The sequence below is a fragment of the Corvus hawaiiensis genome, chromosome 13, assembly GCF_020740725.1.
Source record: "Corvus hawaiiensis isolate bCorHaw1 chromosome 13, bCorHaw1.pri.cur, whole genome shotgun sequence".
Lineage (NCBI taxonomy): Eukaryota > Metazoa > Chordata > Aves > Passeriformes > Corvidae > Corvus > Corvus hawaiiensis.
Genome location: NC_063225.1, coordinates 9546851 through 9566226, shown reverse-complemented (window position 1 = coordinate 9566226; position 19376 = coordinate 9546851). Strand labels below are relative to the sequence as shown.

At 38.5% G+C, this 19376-nt stretch overlaps 1 protein-coding gene across 5 annotated transcripts in view; it reads right to left on the bottom strand.

The window, feature by feature from the left end:
• The window catches only part of LRRC28 (leucine rich repeat containing 28), a 51589-nt gene extending 33704 nt beyond the window's left edge, over positions 1-17885 (bottom strand). Inside the window, exons 1-5 of one of the 5 annotated variants that reach the window (XM_048317512.1) lie at positions 17801-17885; positions 15323-15540; positions 11530-11570; positions 8906-8943; positions 8003-8140 (exon numbers count right to left, since the gene is read on the bottom strand). In XM_048317512.1, coding sequence (XP_048173469.1) covers positions 8003-8140; positions 8906-8943; positions 11530-11570; positions 15323-15505 — 400 coding nt within the window. In that variant the 5' untranslated portion in view covers positions 15506-15540; positions 17801-17885. Of the gene's footprint in view, positions 1-8002; positions 8141-8905; positions 8944-11529; positions 11571-15322; positions 15541-15636; positions 15720-17800 lie in introns of those variants that run through there. The other 4 variants (XM_048317513.1, XM_048317514.1, XM_048317515.1 and 1 more) reach the window with 4 other exon arrangements.
• Between the last annotated feature and the right edge of the window lie 1491 nt (positions 17886-19376).

Sequence of the window (19376 nt, the reverse complement as noted above, 5' to 3'; positions counted from 1 at the left end):
CTCAGTGACAGGTTGTTTGCGCCTAATATTTTTTTCTGATATGGAATGACCACAGAAGTTAAAATCTGTTTTATAAAATTGCACGTACTTGAAAATGTAATGCACTGAACCATAACACAATTGATTTTTTTAACTAAACCCATGCTCATTAAAGAAGTGTAATTTCCAAATACTTTTTCCAGTGATTGCTCCAAATTAGAATAGCAAATTTTAAGATGGAATTTTCTAGTCCAATAAGCCTGGTACACAAAGCAATATTTGAATCCGTAATTTAAATGTTACAGTGAGAAACACTGATGGCTTCCTCCAACTGGTTCCCATTAGTTTTCAGATTACTGAATTACAACACATACATACTCAGCACATGCATTTCTGAGGACCTGCTGTGCAGCACCAGAATGAGGAATACCAGGAATACCGCAGGCCATTGTTGAAAGAGATAGTTTTGTTGGATTTTTTGTTTCTTAACGTCATTTCTGCTACAGTTACGGGAAATATTTCAGTTCCAGTGCACCCAATAGACGCCCATCTGGAAGAAGTGTTGGAACAAAAGCCTATATTGAAACAACATTTTTAAGCATAAAATATAGGTCTGGAATTTTTCTGACTATGTTTATACTATTTTTGTTACCAGCATCCAGTGACATTACGAACCTTCTGTGGTACACTGAAAAATCTTGTATGATAGTAACAAAGAGGCTTTTAAAAGCTCCTCAACAGAGGGGGAAGTGGGAAAGAAAATAACACTAAGAAGGGGCAAGTAGACAAAGACAGAACAGTGAGCAGCTCTATGCACAGATGACTCATTCTGACATTCTATACAGGTGAGGGTATACAGGAAAAACTTCAGTTAACGAAAATTTCCAGGAATTTAGTGGAATTCTTTTATCCTCTGTCTTCACTTCCCTCCCCATAAATTTCGAGCACTCAGAAGTACTAGTAGTCCTCCTGAGATTTTAACCCAAACCAAATGTTTGAGCAAGGCAGACTGTTATAAAATCTCAAGCAAGCAACATCCTTTAATTAAATAGGTACCAGTGTGTTTGGATATGCATGGAAGTTAATCCATAAGGAATACCAGCTGTACAATACACTGCCCTGTGCTTTGGTCACCTCTAGGCAGTTCACAAAGTCCAATCCCAGTCATTAACCATCCACGGTGCCATTTTTTTCCTGACTCCTCCCTGCTGTAATTTCATAGGAGAAATTTTTCTTATAAAAATTTCAGTCTTTACAGGCTGCCTGGATAGGGCTGTATTAGAGTTTATACAAAACCAAAACATTTAAAATCTTTTCCTCCTAGAAATCTAATTAATGACTTAGAGATCAGGTATTTTTATTGTGCTTCTGGATTAATACACCATAATTACCAAAGCTTACTAATTCTGATGTGAAAAACGCAATACAGTTACAGGCAAATATGGTTAAGTTTTGCATTGATTTAGGAAAAAATGTAATAATTAATTGTTGTTGAACCCAAGAGGTAATATAAAGCTTAGTGTGCTGACTCTTGGTTTTATAAAACAAACTGAAGCTAGACTTGAATTATTAAGCACACCATATATTTTACAAATCTGTGCAAAGAAAACCTTATTTTTAATAATTAGGCATCAATTCCTCCGAAGAAAACAACATATTATTATAATAATTAACATATTTTTTTTAGAAGGCCATGCTTCTTTAAATAGTCACATACTTCCAGAGTCCAAAGCTCATGTAACCTAATCTGTGTTTTCCTCAAATCCCCACAAGTCCATTTACTTAAAAACACCACGCTCCTGGATGGGTGCCTGGCGTACCAAACCTGTCCCGTCGTGCATATTTTTATACATGTTACTAAATTAGGAAAGCAGAGTGGACTAAGGTTATGCCAACTTGAAAAAAAGAACAGAGTCTGCATTAGTTTGTGCCTTTGCTTTTAAACTCACAACCATTATAAAAAAAAAAAATTGAACTTTATTAAGTATCAAAGTGATCTGCCCTAATCAGAGACAGTAATAAAAGCAGAAGGGAAATCTGGGGGGAGCAGGTAAGAAGCCAAATTTATTCCCCCTCATTTTGAAGCCTCTAAATCAAAATGTGGAATATAATTTTAAAAAAATGAGTTAGGACCACATATTTTCATGCCAGGGTCTAGAGTAAGAACAGAATTATTGGCATGCTGTACCCATCAGTGGAAATCTACTGTGAAAAGAAGGGAGGGAAGAAACCGTGTTTATGTCCCTTTAATTAAGATTTACCAAAATCCCTCATATTGAGCCCTATTCAGAATTCTAAGCTGGGTGTTCAGGAAGTCTTTACCAGTTAAATACTGGTATGAATAGTAAATACAGATATTGTACTTTACAGCAACATTTAAAAAAATGAGAGAAATGAATATGCAGTTTTCATATCTGGAAGTTTCTCCTGCCCCCAATTAGTAAAGCAAATTCCAAAGCAAAGCAGACTGCAATAATCACTCAACATTCCAAGGGTTACTGTATAAACAGACAAAGCAGCAATCAAGAATTACAGTTTGATTTATAATTTTAGCAATGACTGAACCCTCCTTGTCATTACACCGAAGTTACATAGGTAAGAGAAAATTATCTAGTATTTATCTATAAAAGTTATATATTTCAAAATTCATCTTCCTGAACTCTTCCAGCCTTCTGGAAGCACAAGTTGTTTCAGTTACAAAAAACTCACTGATCTTACCGCTATTAATTTCCTATTAACTCAGAGGGTTATTCATTATGGAGAGATAATTATTAATTTCCTAATAATGGGTGGGAAGACTCAATCCTCCCTAACATTAAATATGATCAGACTCAAAAAGGTGTGGTCTTAACAAATGGAATGGGAACACCCAAGTTCTATTTCTGGCTAACACTGACTCCTGCTGTGGTCTGGAGCAAATCACTTCTGTTAAAAACACTTTTTTTCCACTCTGTAAAATGAGGATAACACTCCCTTATCAGCTTCACAGCATCTTTCTCAAATGCTTTGAAGATAAAGTTTTATAAGCCTACAAATGTATTTTAATGAGTCTTAAACTGACTATATTTCTAAGCCAATTTGCCTTAAAAAGGAAAAGGATTTGAACAGAACTGAAAAGAAGGGTCTCCATGCTGTTAATCTCCCTTAATATTGCTGCAGTTTGCACTTTAAATACACCAAAGGCACATGAATTCATTTTCCTTCAGTCTACCTAAAGGAAGCAAAATGGCAACAAGTGGATGCAAGATGCAGGAGTCCCCAGAGACTACACGTAAATGTGGATGTGCAAAGAAAGCCATACATTCCCTGTCCTGGGGCAGGAACCTGCCCAGGACTGTGGCAGAGACCTGCACCCCTCCAGCAATGGCTGCTCCCTCAGCAGCACTTTCCTCTAACATTCAAACAAACAGCCTCCCACTTTTGGCAACAAATTTGCTATTATTTGTTCATTTGTTTTTTTCCTTTGCTTGATCAATGCACTCAACTCTTAAAGTTCCTGAACAACAAACACAAAGGGAACATCGGTCTAGTCCATGTAAAGACAACTGCTGATTTTTTTTTTTCCCCTTCTTAAAGGGAATTTTGCCAAAAGATGGGCTGGGATCATAAACCATACCCTCTTCTTTAATTACTTGCTTTTGCTCTTGACTTGGCAAAACATTAAGCTTTTCATTTCAGTAAATCTATAATTAACTCCAGCATGTGCTGAGTAAACATGACCTCACTTTTAATTAAATCTTAGAACAAGATGCTACAAAACTTGCTGTTTCTAAAGAGAAGTAGCTCTCAAGTAAGGGGCAAAAAACCCATCTAATCCTTGTCAAGTAAGAAACTTAAATCCGAATTTGAGTATAACCCACCCTCTTTTAAGTCATCTGTTCCCCAAACATACATTCCAGCTACAAGATCAAAATGTAAACCTGAAGAGCCACCACTGCACATCAAAAGATTCTGAGGCTAAAGTCAAACCAAATCTAAATGGTAACAGCAGAACAGAGAACCTTGGTTTTGGGACGCCTCAAGAATAATTTTTATAATGCATCTCACTGGATTTTTTTTTTTTTAAACTCTGGAGTGAGTAGTTCTTACACAAAGAGAAATAAGATTTCTCAAGAATGAAAGGAGCTGAAATATCATATGCATTATAACCATCAGAAACAAAGGGGAACTTTCTAGTTAGTCATTTATGAGCGAGAAGATTCAGAAAATTTCCTTCTGACAGTACGTCCATATAGAACTAACTCTACAATTCGAAATTAAAATATCAATTCACTGATTAAAAGGAGAAATCTCTGAAAAAATAAAGTTCAGCTACTGTGAAAACAATGTCATGACTAAGTCAAGTTCGTATATGAACTAATGTAATAATATGAAATAACCGTCTTTTGTTTATGCTGATTTTTTCCAGTAACATCTTTGGTGTCACACATTTCCAAATGGCCCTCAAGAATTTAGATTATTTAAGTGCTACATTTAAATAGTAGAAAATTTCACAAAACTTACTTCATGTTCAAGAACTGCATTTACCAGAGCCAAATAAATGAACCAAGAAACTGTTAAAGACAGCAGCTACAAGATTTACAATCTGCAGAACAAAACAATGTTGTGCATTTAAATGAAAACATGTACTCAAGAGAACTTTAGAGCATTAAATCTCCTTTTACTTATCTGCAACTGTTTTAATCAGCTCTTCTCTGAAACGCAAAACCTCTCAGGGATTCTGATTACCCCAGAATGCAGATACTGATGACTCTGTATTAGGCAGAAGCTGGTCTGCTTATAAATCTTATCTAAAGTATATCCAAAATATGACATTACGAGAATTTCACTAAGTATTTTCTTCCAGCCATTTGCTATTGTATTTCAGTTTCAACATGCTTATTCTGGACAAATTCTTCCCTTTAATTCTCAAAGTTCAGCTGAGTCACCTTTGAGCAGTTCTCACAACAGCTGAAAGGAGGCTGATGGAAGCCCCCTCAGCAGTGGCAGATCAAACACAGAGCCTTGAGGCTAAAGCTCAGGATCTGATCCAAGGGCAGCACCCATTTGGGGAGTGTTTGCTGAGCGCAAAGGAAGGACTATCACACTACCAGAGTGCCACTGCACATAAAGTCCTTCCCCACCTCCAAGGGACACCATTTCCATGCTTCACCTCATGCCCATTTCCCTCCTCATCAGTCCTGTATTGCCTGATTTCCTCAGGAAGCTAAAGCTTATGCCTCTACACTGGCTGCATGTATTTTATCATTCTCCCCCATCTCCTCTCTTAAAATAATTTTTAAAAAATTCATTGGACAATCATGACCAAACCTGAGAAAAGCAAATTGCTTGTTATTATTAAACTGTCACAGGTTTTATTAAAACAGGTACTTAACAGATTAAAACCCTGCCCATCCCAGTGAAGATAAACCACACTACAGGCTCACCCTCTATCAGAGTCTGAAGAATCTCTACAATCAGACTAGAGGCTTAAATCTAGATCTTAAATGCACACTACTTCAATTGGTTTAAAATTTGATTTCTATAAGGCAAATCTTAAATACTAAAAATTAAGAGCACAACTGTGGAACAAAATCATTAAAAATGCATAATGAATCAACATATGCTATTAATTGCATTGTTTCTTCTAGCTCTTAATCACAATTAAGAAAGACACAACAAAGAATCATTCTTATGAATTAAAATGCAATAGAACAGTGGGGGTGTTCACACATAATAGCAAACATTTACCATCCAACTGTTCTGCAGCTGCAATGAAGATATTTTCTAGCAATTCATTTAGGATATTACTGAGTATCCTCCCAGATATCCATGGAATTTTGAAAAAAACCTGAGGATACTTTTAACACCAGACACTGGGAATGGAGATCCAAGAGGAATGACAAGGCAACGACTCTGAAGTAATTTCCATAAATGACTGTGATCTTAACCCAAAAGCTCTTTTTTAATGCAGATCTTTAATTTCAGCACAAGCTGCACAGGTAGAAGCTAACTTTTATCTTAAATGGTTCCTTATGATAAATTAAGAGCCATTAAGAGCTGTCTTTCCCCAGAAATGCAGGGCAATGTCTGCTGTACAGAAAGCAGTGAACACACAGTAAAATGATGCACTGCAGTGAAATCACATCCCATCCTAGTTCAGCTGAACTTTGCCAGTGTTCCCAACAGAATGCTAGCTGACACTATAATGAAGATTCATGCTACCAGTATAATTAAGGATGAAACAATTCATCAGAATTTATTATTTTTCTCTCCTTTTTCAATTGTTGAACGTAAGTGTTATTTTGAAACTCCTAAGGTTTTTTTTTTTTTAAATGAAGTCTTTGAAGTCTTCCCAATTTTACAGAGAACATCTCAGAAAATATGCTTGGAAGCCCTCTTTGGGAATTGTTTTGTTTAGGAAACACTGAGCGCAGTAGATTAACTCTCCAGTGGGCAAATTATGCAGTGTGAGTGAAAGGCTAATCCTGCTTGGGCTGGTAACATTTGTGTGACATCCCGTCACATTGACAGTGACAGGATTAGCACCAGCAGCACTAATGGCACAAAGGACACCACCACAAACACACAAAGACCACACACTACTGGATTCTCCAATGCACAAGAAGGCAACACAAGTATTATTTCTAAGCATGCAAACTTTTCATGCACACAAACCTAAACACACGCAGGGACAATGCTCAGGACCAAATTTTGTATAAACTTCAGGAGAAATTTAATGCAGAAAGTCTCAGCTGATACCAGTTCCTAATCAAATGTGGTAGACTCCAAATCAACTCTTCAGTAATGTAAATTATCCTTTTGAAAGTCTTTTTTGGAACCTTTTTAAGTTAATGTGTGAAGTTTTGCAGAAAATGTGTCACTTTCTCTTTGAACAAGTCTTTCTTTCATGGTACAGCACCATAAGGTAAATTATCTTTGAGGAACATAAAGCACACTCAAATCACTCCTTTCTTTTGAATGTAGGACATCTGAAAATTGATGGAAATTTTATTGGCCCTGGGTCATAATGTTTAACAGGTTTATCTAATTTCATTCCAGAGCATTTACATAGTCATATATTTTTTTTTCTTTCTAATCATAACCATCCTTTGACTTTTTTAAGCAGCCTAGAAAAGTGCAAGGAAAGGACAGTGAGATTTCTGCACCCAAAACTTCAAGGAGCATTTGCAATACATTCCTTGAGACTAAACAATATGAACTTACAAACACATGAAGGTCACACTGAGAAATTAGTTAAAATAGAGCCAAAACCTAATCCTGTTAGATTAAGTTAGACCAGTTTTTTGAAATCATAGCCTTAAATTTTTATCATCTCTGCAGATGAGAAAATGCAAATACACCAGAGAAAAATTAAAAACTGAAATAAAAAAGAAGTATTTGAAAATCACCATCATCTGCTCTGAACAGATGTAAGGGGGATGGAAGAATAATAATGTTACATCTGCTTATCAAAGTATTTAGAAGACAAAAAAAATCATTCAAAATCTGCCTATGGCCAACTTTTTCTGACTTTGTGTCGCATTTACTTTGAATAAATTTTTCTATTTTATTATAAACTAGCAAGACAAACATTTGTTATCTACTGTCACAATGAGATTGAACTGCCATAGGCAAAGCTACTAGACACGTGTCTTTTTAGAAAATATGAGATTGGGGCTGTTGGGTGAAAAGAAAGGAAGGAAGGACCAGAATCCTTTATATTATGGAAAATTGGAAGAAACATCATTTTATCATAATGACAGTTGTCATTGGCATTTTGTGTCTTCTCAAAGAAGTTCAATATTTTCTTGATATGATGGCAAAAGCTGTTAAATAAATACATTTTTCCCACTTCAGCAGCATTTTTCAGTACTCTGCAAGCACACAGAGCACAGCTTTTTTCTAACTACAGAGCACACTGGGAGGAATACAAACAGCAATCCCTGCAAGTTGCACCACTCAGTAAACCAAGAGCAGATCAGTTGGCAAGTGAAGTTGCAAGGCTGTGTCAGTGCTGTGACCCCTCACACACTGCACTCACCTGCAGGTAAATATTTCAGCTGGTTGTTCGCCAGGCGAAGGTGCCGCAAAGACCTCAGGCGGCCGATCTCTGGACACACAATCTCCAGGGCATTGTCACTTAGGTCCAGAAACTGCAGCTTAACCAAGGAGCCAATGGCTTGTGAAAGAACAGATTAAAACATGAATGTGACCCAAGAGCAACATTAAAATCTTCACAGGACTGTGAGAGGAGAACAAGCCACAGTACCCGCCAGCTGTGTCTGAGTGCATCTCGAGGTGTTAAAGCCGGTCTCACAACTCAATGACATCAACTGTGGAAATGGTGCTCTAGCTAACAAATAGCTCTGCTGGCAGTGAGACAAGGGATAACAAGTACAGTGGTGTACAGAATACTCCCATCTGTAGATTCTCCTCAAGACAATTCTGCTCTGAAACCACTTTCTTCATTCTTGTCCTTTGAGTCTATCCAATTTACATTCAGAAATAGCATAAATTGAACACAAATTCCTCAAGTTGAGCACATAACTCTGCAATTAAGACAAGGAAAAGAAACTAGTACAAGTTCTTGCTCCTTTGGGTTTCAAATCTGTCATGATCTAAACCAGCAGAGTATTCAGTGTGGTAACTGCCTGAAAGCAGCAGACACTCTGGATTTTTGTTTCTGTAGATGAGTGCCATTTAGCCTTTTCACTTTCTGCAATTAGAACTGCAGCAAACAGCATCTAGGTGCATTTGAGAATTCATTAAAAGAATTTAACATAGCATAAACAAGGATATTATCAACTAAAAGCTACACTGGTATATTTTGTATTAAAATCTTAAATGTTTTATGGTAAAATAAAGGAAAAATAGGCCTCTTCAAAAAAGAAAAATGAATATTTTATGATTTCTGCCACTTATCATGAGCTGGTAGATTACTTACCTTCAGGTACAACAACTATGTTATTTGAATGAAGGTACCTGGGGGGAGGAGAAAAAAGCAGAGGACACCACCTGTTACCCTCAAGGACTTCTGCTACATATTCAGTTTGCAAAATATCCAGTTTCAGACTGAACGAGCACCCTCAAAGCCATTCCTCCCTATGACCACAAAAGCTGTGTAAACTATAAACTGGCAATGGACAGGTACTTAAGTTGCACTTGGATTATTAAATGATTAGCATAAAAATAAAAGAAAATTACATACCACTATGTAAAACAAACTATTCACAGTTACAATAATAATGGGCTTTAGTTTTGAGAGTCATACGGAGGAAAACAAAAAGGGAAAAGAATAAGCAGAGAGAATAACCAAAAATGAATCATTTTGATCACCAGGTTATTTGACACTAAATGCTGGCCAAGGAAAGAAAAAAAACCCACACCCACACAAGTTATACAATTACAAACATTTTCCCCTGCACATAAACTCTCACACCTTTACTGAGAAATAAGCACATGATCTATTCACTGCAAGTGGGTTTTTCAAACTTAAAGTACCTTTTTCAAAAGAAAAAACCAATCTTGCACACGGTTATTTATGCTGCTACAGAGGGTGGCCAGATCTCTCACTAAGAATATTCAGCACCCTCCAATGGAGCACTTCCAGTACTTCTGGTAACATAAACACTGATCATAGATTTTACACATTTCAGATTTCAATCATCATTGCTGGAAAAGAACAATTCGATCTTGTAGTAAATAACAGAATAAAATTTTCCAATATTAACATCCAACTGTAAAGGAATATTGAGTACTCAATGTTCAATTGCTTAGGCACACATGGAATTATTTTCATGGCATGTTTTCTTCCACTGTATTCCAAGAGCGTTTCCTAAAGTAGGAGCCCCTCTTTGCAGGGAGACAGAACAAAGGAAAAGACACGTGAACATTTCAACTGCATGGGGCATCTGAACCTTCTCTTTCTTTAAAAATTGTAGTTTGCTAAAAACTTAACAAACATAAGAATAGTATACATGTCTGTAGAAACATAGGATGAGAATTCTCCTACCCATTTCAGCTGCAGCTCCTGAAAATATTCGTGAACTATTTCACTTAAGCTAAAAAAACTGTATTATGAGGAGCTACACCTCATAGCCCAGCATCAGGGGCATGATATATACAAAGAAAAACACATGAGTCAAATAACTAAGGATGTAACTTTTAGGAAAATAAAAATAATTTAAGTTTGTCTCTCAAAATTGAAAGCTACTGTAACAAATTATTCTTTAAATAAATCCTTGTTTTGTGGTCTCTTCTCTGACAACAAAACACCTCTTACTCTCTCATCAAAAATTGACTTGTCCTATGAGAGCTACACAAACACAGCCCATTGTAGCTCTCTCCAGACCACCAGAATGTGTGGGGTAATGGTGAGACACCTGAGCTTGCTGAACACCAAATAATTAGGTTTGACTCCTATAAATCAGTGTTTGTAAGAAATTATTTTAAGCTGTAATTTAAACAGGTTTTCCTAAAAGCACCATCAAATAGCAGAGATTTCCTGATGCCCAGTTGCAAATAATGATATCAAATATAAAAATATTTATTTTATTGCTTCAGAGCACGAAGACTCTCAAGACAGGGGCATGATGAGATAGGATTTGCTCTTGAGCGAGTCAGAGACTGCAGTGACCTACAAACCAGTTGAGTTATACTGTGGCCACAGGCACCAGAAAGGTGAGGTTACAGGGCCAAGATGACAAGATCAGACAGCTGAGGGCATTGGCTCCTCAGATAAACACCTCCTGTGTGGAGCTAGCCATTACATAAACACAATCAATACTCCATCAGTTACTCATCTGAAACTCAGACAAAGAACTTAAAACGGGAAAAGAGGATGTCCCTTTTAACCCCCCACTGCCAATCCTACCACACAAGAAAATCACAACTTTATAAGAAAAGGGGAAGGAAGAAAACATTGTCTCAGGGGCTTAAGTCTTAAATTAATTGTCAAAATAATCCAGTTCATGGGACATCCATTTTTTGGACAAGACTGGATAAACTGCTCTGCCTACAGCAATCACCATTCCATAGTTACCACCTGTACATGCTCACCCCTGCTTCTATTTGACAATCTCTGACTTGGTTCCAAAAACTTATTACTACAATCAGCAGGACTGAGATCATAAAACCCCTGGGAGCTGGGGTGGGAATGGTAGCCAAGGATGGGCTGGAGGCTGTAACCTGTTACTATGGCTCTGCCACAACCCTCTGACCACTGCACTGGGAGGTTCCAGGGCTTTATCAATGTGACAAGTCCACACAGAATTTAGGGGGTAAGTATTTTTTCCCGTAGCGGTATAGACACTTGTATAAAGGTTCTTTTCATACAATAAACAAGAAATTAAAAAAAAAATTAAAATGGGACTGAATACACCTACTTTAAAAAAAAGTCCAACAACAAACAAAAAAAAAAATCACACAAAAAAAAATTACCCTTTCTTGCCCTCCAAGAAAGCCCTTCACACTTAAGGGAAGTTATATGCAAGCAATACATTCTAGATGATTTTAAGATGAGATGGATAAGCATCATAAAAATATATTAGAACTCCTACACAAACTCACAATTCCACGAGGTTTGGAAGCTTCTGTGCAAGGTTTTCTGGCTGAAAGAGAGTTAGAGATTTTTTAGGTTTCAAAACAAAAACCAGACACACATTTATTGTGTGCCCAAGTCATTTTAATCGCTATACTATGACACATCAGCAGGAAAAATGGCAACAAGCGTCTATACAATACTGTTTCCATACCCCCAAAAATCCATCAGGGCAATCTCGGGTGTATCCCAGGTGAGCAATACACTACTGAACAGAACTACAGCCCAGAAGTGACATTATCATGCCCTCAGCAAAATAGGAGTCAGATTTCTGAGACTGAAAAGATGGATTACCTAATCTACTTTTGAAAATACATTCAAACAAATTAGTTAGTTGAAGGCAAGAGATTGCTAAGAAGTTGCAGCCTTTACAGACTTAAAGCAGAACAAGAACTACACAAGATGTCTAACCAGAATGTATTGTATAATGCTGCTAAACTGGGAAATGACCTACCATCTTTGTGTAGCTTATCAATTACAACCAAGCCAGAACTGCTGAATCCATCAAACTAAGATTTTCATATTTACATATTAACATGCATATCATTTCCTAAGTGCCAACTGATCCCTAGCTGTAATTCTCTTCCCTGGTGGCATTTATAACCATGAACGCATATCACAAAACTGGCTTCACAAGTTTCAGATGTCATGTTGGAAACTGTACTCAAAACTATTCAAAGTTAAGACAGTTTTATTGCTTAAGAAACCTGCTTAACGTAGATTTGTTTTACTGAAAAAAAGGGATTACAATACTGATATATGCAGAAACTACTGCTTTTTAAAAGCAGCTTGATCACATAATTAAATTCCTGTTAAAGCTAGAAATTTTCATGTAAATAAACATGATGTGTGATAGCTTAAATAGATATATTATCTAAAATATATAACTTTGTGTTCGTAACCTGATGATGGAGGAATATGCTAACCTATGTCATAATAGTCTCACATAGAAAACATGCCCCACGCACGATCTGAGTAAAAAGCCCCGTTTGCTTAACTCGGGAGCAGCAATTTATGGGTCAGGTCAAGAAATGTCGGGTGAGGTCAAGACAGCGCTGCGGTGACGTCAAACCCAAAAGGCGCTCTCGCTGATCTGGGGCTGCCACCTCGCGGCAGCTCCGCCACGGCGCAGTCATGGCCCCGGAGCGGACTTTATCTGGGCAAACATCAAAGCTTCAACTGGGAAAATGTGCTCAAGCACAAAAACAATTCAAGCCTTAACTGAAAAAAAAAAAAAAAAAAAGTGTGGAAAAAACCAAATTCACTGCCATCCTGCAGGCTTTATTACAATAAGGATGTTAACCTGAACCACAAACCATTGTCACTATTCCACCTGCTGCTCTATCAGAACAGCATCACATTCTGAGGTAGTAAATTAAGAACAATTATCCTCAGTCCTGCTTCCGACAGAGCCAACAAGACAAACACCTATTTCCTTTCAATAGAAGGAGAAACTGAGTACTGGAAAGCTCATGTTATCAAAGATTAACTGAGAAGTGGAAGATTTGATGCTGGGATACAGGTGTGCTGCATGGCTCCTTGATCCATTCATTATGTCACAGCACTCCATCACTTCCACCTTGCCAATGAAGACAAAAATGAAATTATTCTTAGCCAAGGTAAATTCTGTCAGCGTAACTATCCCAGACATCTCATAGGAGCCATCTATCAAGGACAGGAGTCACTTGAGAAGAGCAAAGAACAAAAACTGATTTAGTCATTTATTTTCAGAATTCTGAAGGAATGAACCAGTGGGACAAAAGTACCACCTAATTTTAGAGAAATATGGTGCAGGCTTAGTTTTGATGGATGTTAATTATGTTTATGCAATTTGAAGTGTTTATCGATGAGCTATTGCTCATCACCTTGCATCAGAGAAATATAAGGAAGACACATCTTCGTTCAATAATTGTTTTCAACTATTCTCAGATGGGATTTCCACTCCCTGCACTGCCCCCGTGTACCCAACTCACAACAACTTTACTAAAATTAAGAACACTACTTGTCCTACCTGTAGTGGACATCAAAAAACCTCATTATGAAACTCTGCTTTGTAAAAATATCGATGATTTCTGTTTTCCCCAGTTCCTCCTGTTTTTTCCTCTCCAATCTCACAACCTTTTCTCTCATGTTCTCTAAAAGTCCCTCGTTGCTGCTCTCTAAGTTCTCTCCAATTCACCCAGGCTGTCCATGAGTATGAAACCCTCTGCTCCAGCTTGTGCTTTAACAGTATCCAATAATTACTTCCTTCTGCTTTTAATGGAGATTGTGAAACTTTCCATGTTCCAAAAAGACATCTGCCTTTTTTTGTAACATGCTGCTGACTTGATCTATTTTGGTCCACTACAACTTCCAACATCTCTTCTGTGGAACAGATGCTCAGTGAATGACACCCAAATTTGTTTGCCTAGTTCCAACAATAGCGCTGAGCGCTTGAATGAGATCCCAACAAGGCACATTATGAGCAAGTTATCCTGATTGCTGTGAATCTAATCATGCTCTGCTTCACGCTGTTTGAAAGCAATTTTGTCTAAGTATGACCTACATTTTAACTTTTGTTTCAGTTTCTTTATCCAGGTCTTAACACTTAAATGCAAAACTCTCCTTATTGTTTAATCTTTTGAGCAGCGCAAAGTTTGTGAACCTTACTGCATTAAATAATCACTGAATTTCACAAAGTGTCAAGACAGAGCTGTTTACAGTCTTTGGCTGATTTTATAGCAGTTTTGATTTGGAACCGTGAATCCTATCCTCCTGTTAAATTATTAACACATTATTAAATTACTGCCCAAAACCAGAGTGTTAAAATAATTCTCTGCAGTACATGTCAACTTAAGTGACTCATCCAAGATGCAGAAAAGGCATAAAATCTTCAGAATCCTTTCTGCTTTTGGCCCTTAAAATGGAATACTGGACTTGTTCTAGGAAACCCTGAAAACTGTACAATTTTGGTGAATTTTAAGTAGTCATGCCCTACAGCTCCTCTACCCTTGCTATTATTTTACCTCTCATACCATGGAAGAGCCCACCAAAAAAAAACCCAACCAACAAATCCAAACCAATCAAGCAACCAAAAATGAAGACTTGGAGACTTGAACCTATTGACAGTGGCAAGTTTTGACTCTCTAGAATAGAGTCTTAGCAGCTCAGAACATCTCTCACAGTTATTTAACTACCTCACACTGAATTCTGAGGTCACAACATCCACTCAGGGAGAGAATTTCTTCAGTCCAGGGAAAAATAAGAAGAAATCCCAGAAGAAAATCCCACATTAACTGTGACATTAGCTGACATTAACTGTGTTCTCCATCCTCAGCAGCCCATAGATACAAGTTTTTACTGGCACCTTAACAGCATGTTTGGAATTAGACCCCGGGATTGACATTGCCTTTGAAATTGGGCACACACCAAGGGAAAAGTCATTCAGCCTAATGAAGAAATGTAGAATAGACTGCATAGCATCTACTAACATTTATGAGAGTACAATGTATAGGTTGAAAAAAAACCAACCAACAGAACAACAAGCCTGACAAGAAAACCCCCAGAAGATCTTCAGAGCTTCAAAAGGGTAACCATAAAATGTCATGAACTTCCATTTATTATTCTCTACATTACCCACGCAAATTCAAATACTCATATCTTATAGCTGATGACATCATTCAGGGTCAGATTATCTATCATATTATCATTTTTTTCCTGTTTCAAAAATCAGAATTCCTAAACACGCAGACAGTAAACATTGCAATGAAGAGGTTGTCATACCAATGTGGTCAGGGAATTTCTTTTCATGTAAAGTCTCTCCAAGTACTGCAGCCCCTCATCTTTCAGTAACTCCAGAGGGAAGTGATGGAGATTTCGGTAATTTAAGAACAAGTTCTTGTGCCTTTCCAGCTTTGCCTCAGAGATTGTTTTACACAGTTCTGATGCCATGACTAAGCACCACATCTACTGCATCGCATCTTCTGAGAACAGACCCATTTCTAGGAGACAAAAAGAGGAAAAAACCCCAGTATTATCAAAGTGCAGTTATGCCTTCTTTTGCAGGAAGAGTCACTACAGATTATCTGATCATTTACCTAAACACTCTTGTTCCAGTTAATACACAAAGTCCCCAGAACATCCACACCATAAGCTATGTTAGAAGCAAGTCTTTGACTATTTTCTGGATCAAACTTTAGTGCATTACAGGACCTGAAACAACAAAATCTTTAGGTATATTTAATGTTTTTAGTTTCATCCATATTCAGTGGGCCTTTCAGATTATTTTGTCAAAACTGCCACCACAAGAAGAAAAAAAAAAAAAGCAGCCTCTATTAACCATTATTGATGTCCCACATCTGTCCTGTGACAATGTGCTAAAAAAAGAATCCACAAATAAGAAAAACACACAATTAATAGAGGATTTTAGTCTCAGATGACTAAAACACACCAATATCTTTTAAATCAGTAAGACAAAAGGTAATGAAAGCTTGAAGTGCTTTCCCATATAAAACTAGTGGAATAATTTACCAGTTGGGAGAGAGAATTGGGATGGATAACCAGTAAAGCCATTTAAAAATAATACACTAATATATGAGAAATCTGAAACTTACAGTGAGGAAATTTATAAAGGGTTAAATAAAACAGCAGATTTTCAGCTCGCTCTACTAAAAATAAAACCAGAAAGAACAAAGTGTCAAGCTTTAACTGACAATTTCAAAACCAGAAAACAAAAGCAGGAAGACAAATTAAAAATTAACTCGTATCTGAAACCTGACTTTATTCAACTGGTTTTTCACATATAACCAAAATTCAAGTCAATATTATGCTGTCTAGATTTACATAGCAGCAGCAGTGCTGCATCTTTTTAACTATCTCAGAAAAACGTAATAAACCCAGACCGTTTACTAATTTAAAGTTACCATTTTGCTACAGACTCGTGTATATAAATTAATTCCCATTAACAAAAGGCAAGGACTCAGAACTGCTTCCCACCAATAACTATTTTATTTTAGTTCAATCCCTCATTGAAGGAGAGGTTTTTAATCATAACAGATATTGGAAGTGAAGGTCCTGAATCAAGAATCCCATATGATGACAGGCACAAAACTCCAGCTGAAGATTGACAAAACCAACCATATATGTAAATCAAACTACTTCATTAGTTTGAGTAATTCCCTTGATTTGCAGATAACAGCTCTTTGCAGTGATCTGTGTCCTTCTGGAGCAATACACATTTGTGGAGTTTTTAACAGTTGCCTTCATTAGCTGTTTTAGGGAACAGGGCACACACACTGCCCCTTGGCACTGCTAACATTAAAGCTCTCTTAGTCCAGAAGATCAAGGAAATTGAAGCCATTACAATTCCCAACTCCACTTCTGTGATCAGCATAAAAATAATTAATGGAAAAGCATTAACATTTTTCATGTGCATAGTCTGAGTATTTATTATTAACTTCTACAATACATGACATCGTAAAGGAAAACTCATCTTTCTCTGAATCTTTTTTAATCAGAAGCTGAGAAATGACGAAACATATGCATAAACATCCAATAGCCTTCCAATTTGTCCAGAAATGGTTTTTAGGTATCCTGCACTTGTGGGCTTCTCTTCAGAGTTTTGACTCCATGTAACAAGTGCACATTTAGCCATGGCACACACGGATACACAGACATCCAACCCCACAGATACAAAGTCCAGTCACAACCTACTTTGGCTCTTACTTCAAAGGAACCTCCTCCTACTCCCTTCCACCACCAGCCAAACTTTTCCTCTCTCAATTATCTTTTTCCAAGGATGAGGCGCAGCCTTACCAAAGAGGAACAGCCACAACCACGGTCTTTAAGGGAGGTAAAAAAGGAGGATGAGGGCTGATAGCACCCAGTGACGATGGCCCTGTGAGGAGCCAGGTCCTTCGGGGAAGAAAAGGGCGAGGAGGAAGGGGCAGGGGGCACGGGGGAGATGGAGGGAACGATGGGAAAGAGAGGTGGGAACGGGGGGAAAGGGAGGGAAACAGGGGCACCGGGCAAGGGGGACACGGGGAAGAGAAGGAGGAACGGGGAGACACGGGGGGAACGGGAGAGACAGGGAAAAACGGGCCCGGCCATAGCGCGCACCCCCTCACAGAGAGGCGCCGTGCCCGCGCGGTCCGACGAGCAGAGAGCAGGAGCAAAACACCGAAGACAACCCCCCCACCATCAGGACCCGATCGCCCTGTCCCTGTCCCCCCCCCGACGCCTGGCCGGGTCACTGCCACTCACCGGGGCCGCCGCAGCGGGAGCGGCGCCGCCGCCGGCCCAGAGACCCGGGGGCGGGACGGGACGGACCGCGCGAGACCGCGGCCGCCGCGCGGCTCTCGCGAGACACCACCCCACCCCACCGCGGGCAGCAGCCAATCACAAGGCTCCGTCTCTCCCGCCTCCCTCCGCCAGCCAATGGGAGCGCGCCGCCCCTCAGCGCCTCGCCCGTTCCTCGGTGTGGGCTGCGGGCGTTCCCGGTGTTCAGGTGTTCCCGCTGTCCCGGGCCCTGCTGGTGCGGCTCCTTGAGCGTGTGGGCTCCAATTGCCTCCCCGCGCGTTCACACAGCCCCCGGTGCTAACAAGTGATCCCTGCTTGATCGCTGATAAAGGAGGACATAATTTGCTGATAAAAGCTGTGGTCAGGGATCACCCTCTCAGCTTTGGTGCAGCTGCCGCTGCCTTTTTTTCTGTGTTACGAGCAGAATGGAGACCCTCAGGCGATCTTGCCTGCACCCACAACCTGCCCATCGCGGCCATTTTTTTACCCCTGATAGCTGGCCTTTGGAAACGTTTTGATTTTATGTGTATTCACACACATTAAGGTGACATATAAAGGCTTGTTTGTGTCGTGTCAGTTTTCTGCTGACAGCAAATTCCCTTATACTCGGGGTATTTTACATGACCGGGTATTAAAAAGTTGCTTTTTGCTGAAGATAGCTCTACAGCTGGCTAAAAAAGAATCTCAGCTGCAGAAATCCTCTTTCTGGTTTCCACAGACTAATTAACATAAACTGGTCCTAACAAAATTTATACCGCAATTGTGCAGGGTAACCAAGATGAACACCTTGCAGACAACATTTCTTCTTTATATTCACATAACTTTCACTTGAAATAAATCAACATGCAAAAAAGCTTAAGATCTTTTCCCTTGCAGATTCATTTGTCTCTTTTTCAGTTCTAAATAAAGAATAGCAGCCCTTAATGGCTCATTTGTCATTTTCCTGCACTTGAAAGGCAATAATTGATTGTGACAACTACACTTGCTCCATCTTAATTTCCAGTTGCACTGCTTTTGGAGTTGTTTTTTTCAGAAAAAAGTAGATTGCATTTTGTTCAAATAATTTACCCTTCAAAATTCAACATCCTCCATATTTATCATATACTGCATACATTTTTTCTTACTGTGGTTGATAGCACTTGTCTTTTTTTCAACTGATGTTAAATTCCAGGAAGTGGTCTGCTTATAGACCAACATGGTTTTAAAAGGAGTAAATACATCACACTTCTTAATGTCACTTTGGTCTAGCACTATAAATATATGAGAAATTAAAAGTTAAGCATATTTCAGACCAAAGTGGAAGCCAAATATGAGGACTGTTAGCAACGCGTTCCTCAGAGAGAATTCAATGTGTCAAACCAAATGTACTTCTCCAGGATATTGAGTCATTGACAGGACAGAAACTGTGTTTCTGTCTTCTTGGACTGAATTAGAAAAGGAAAGATGAAGCTTTTCTTCCTGGGAGACCTGTTCTTAACAGAGCCAGGATACTTACTGTGTTTATTTACACATGTGTTGTAACAGTTTGGGGTTTTTTGGT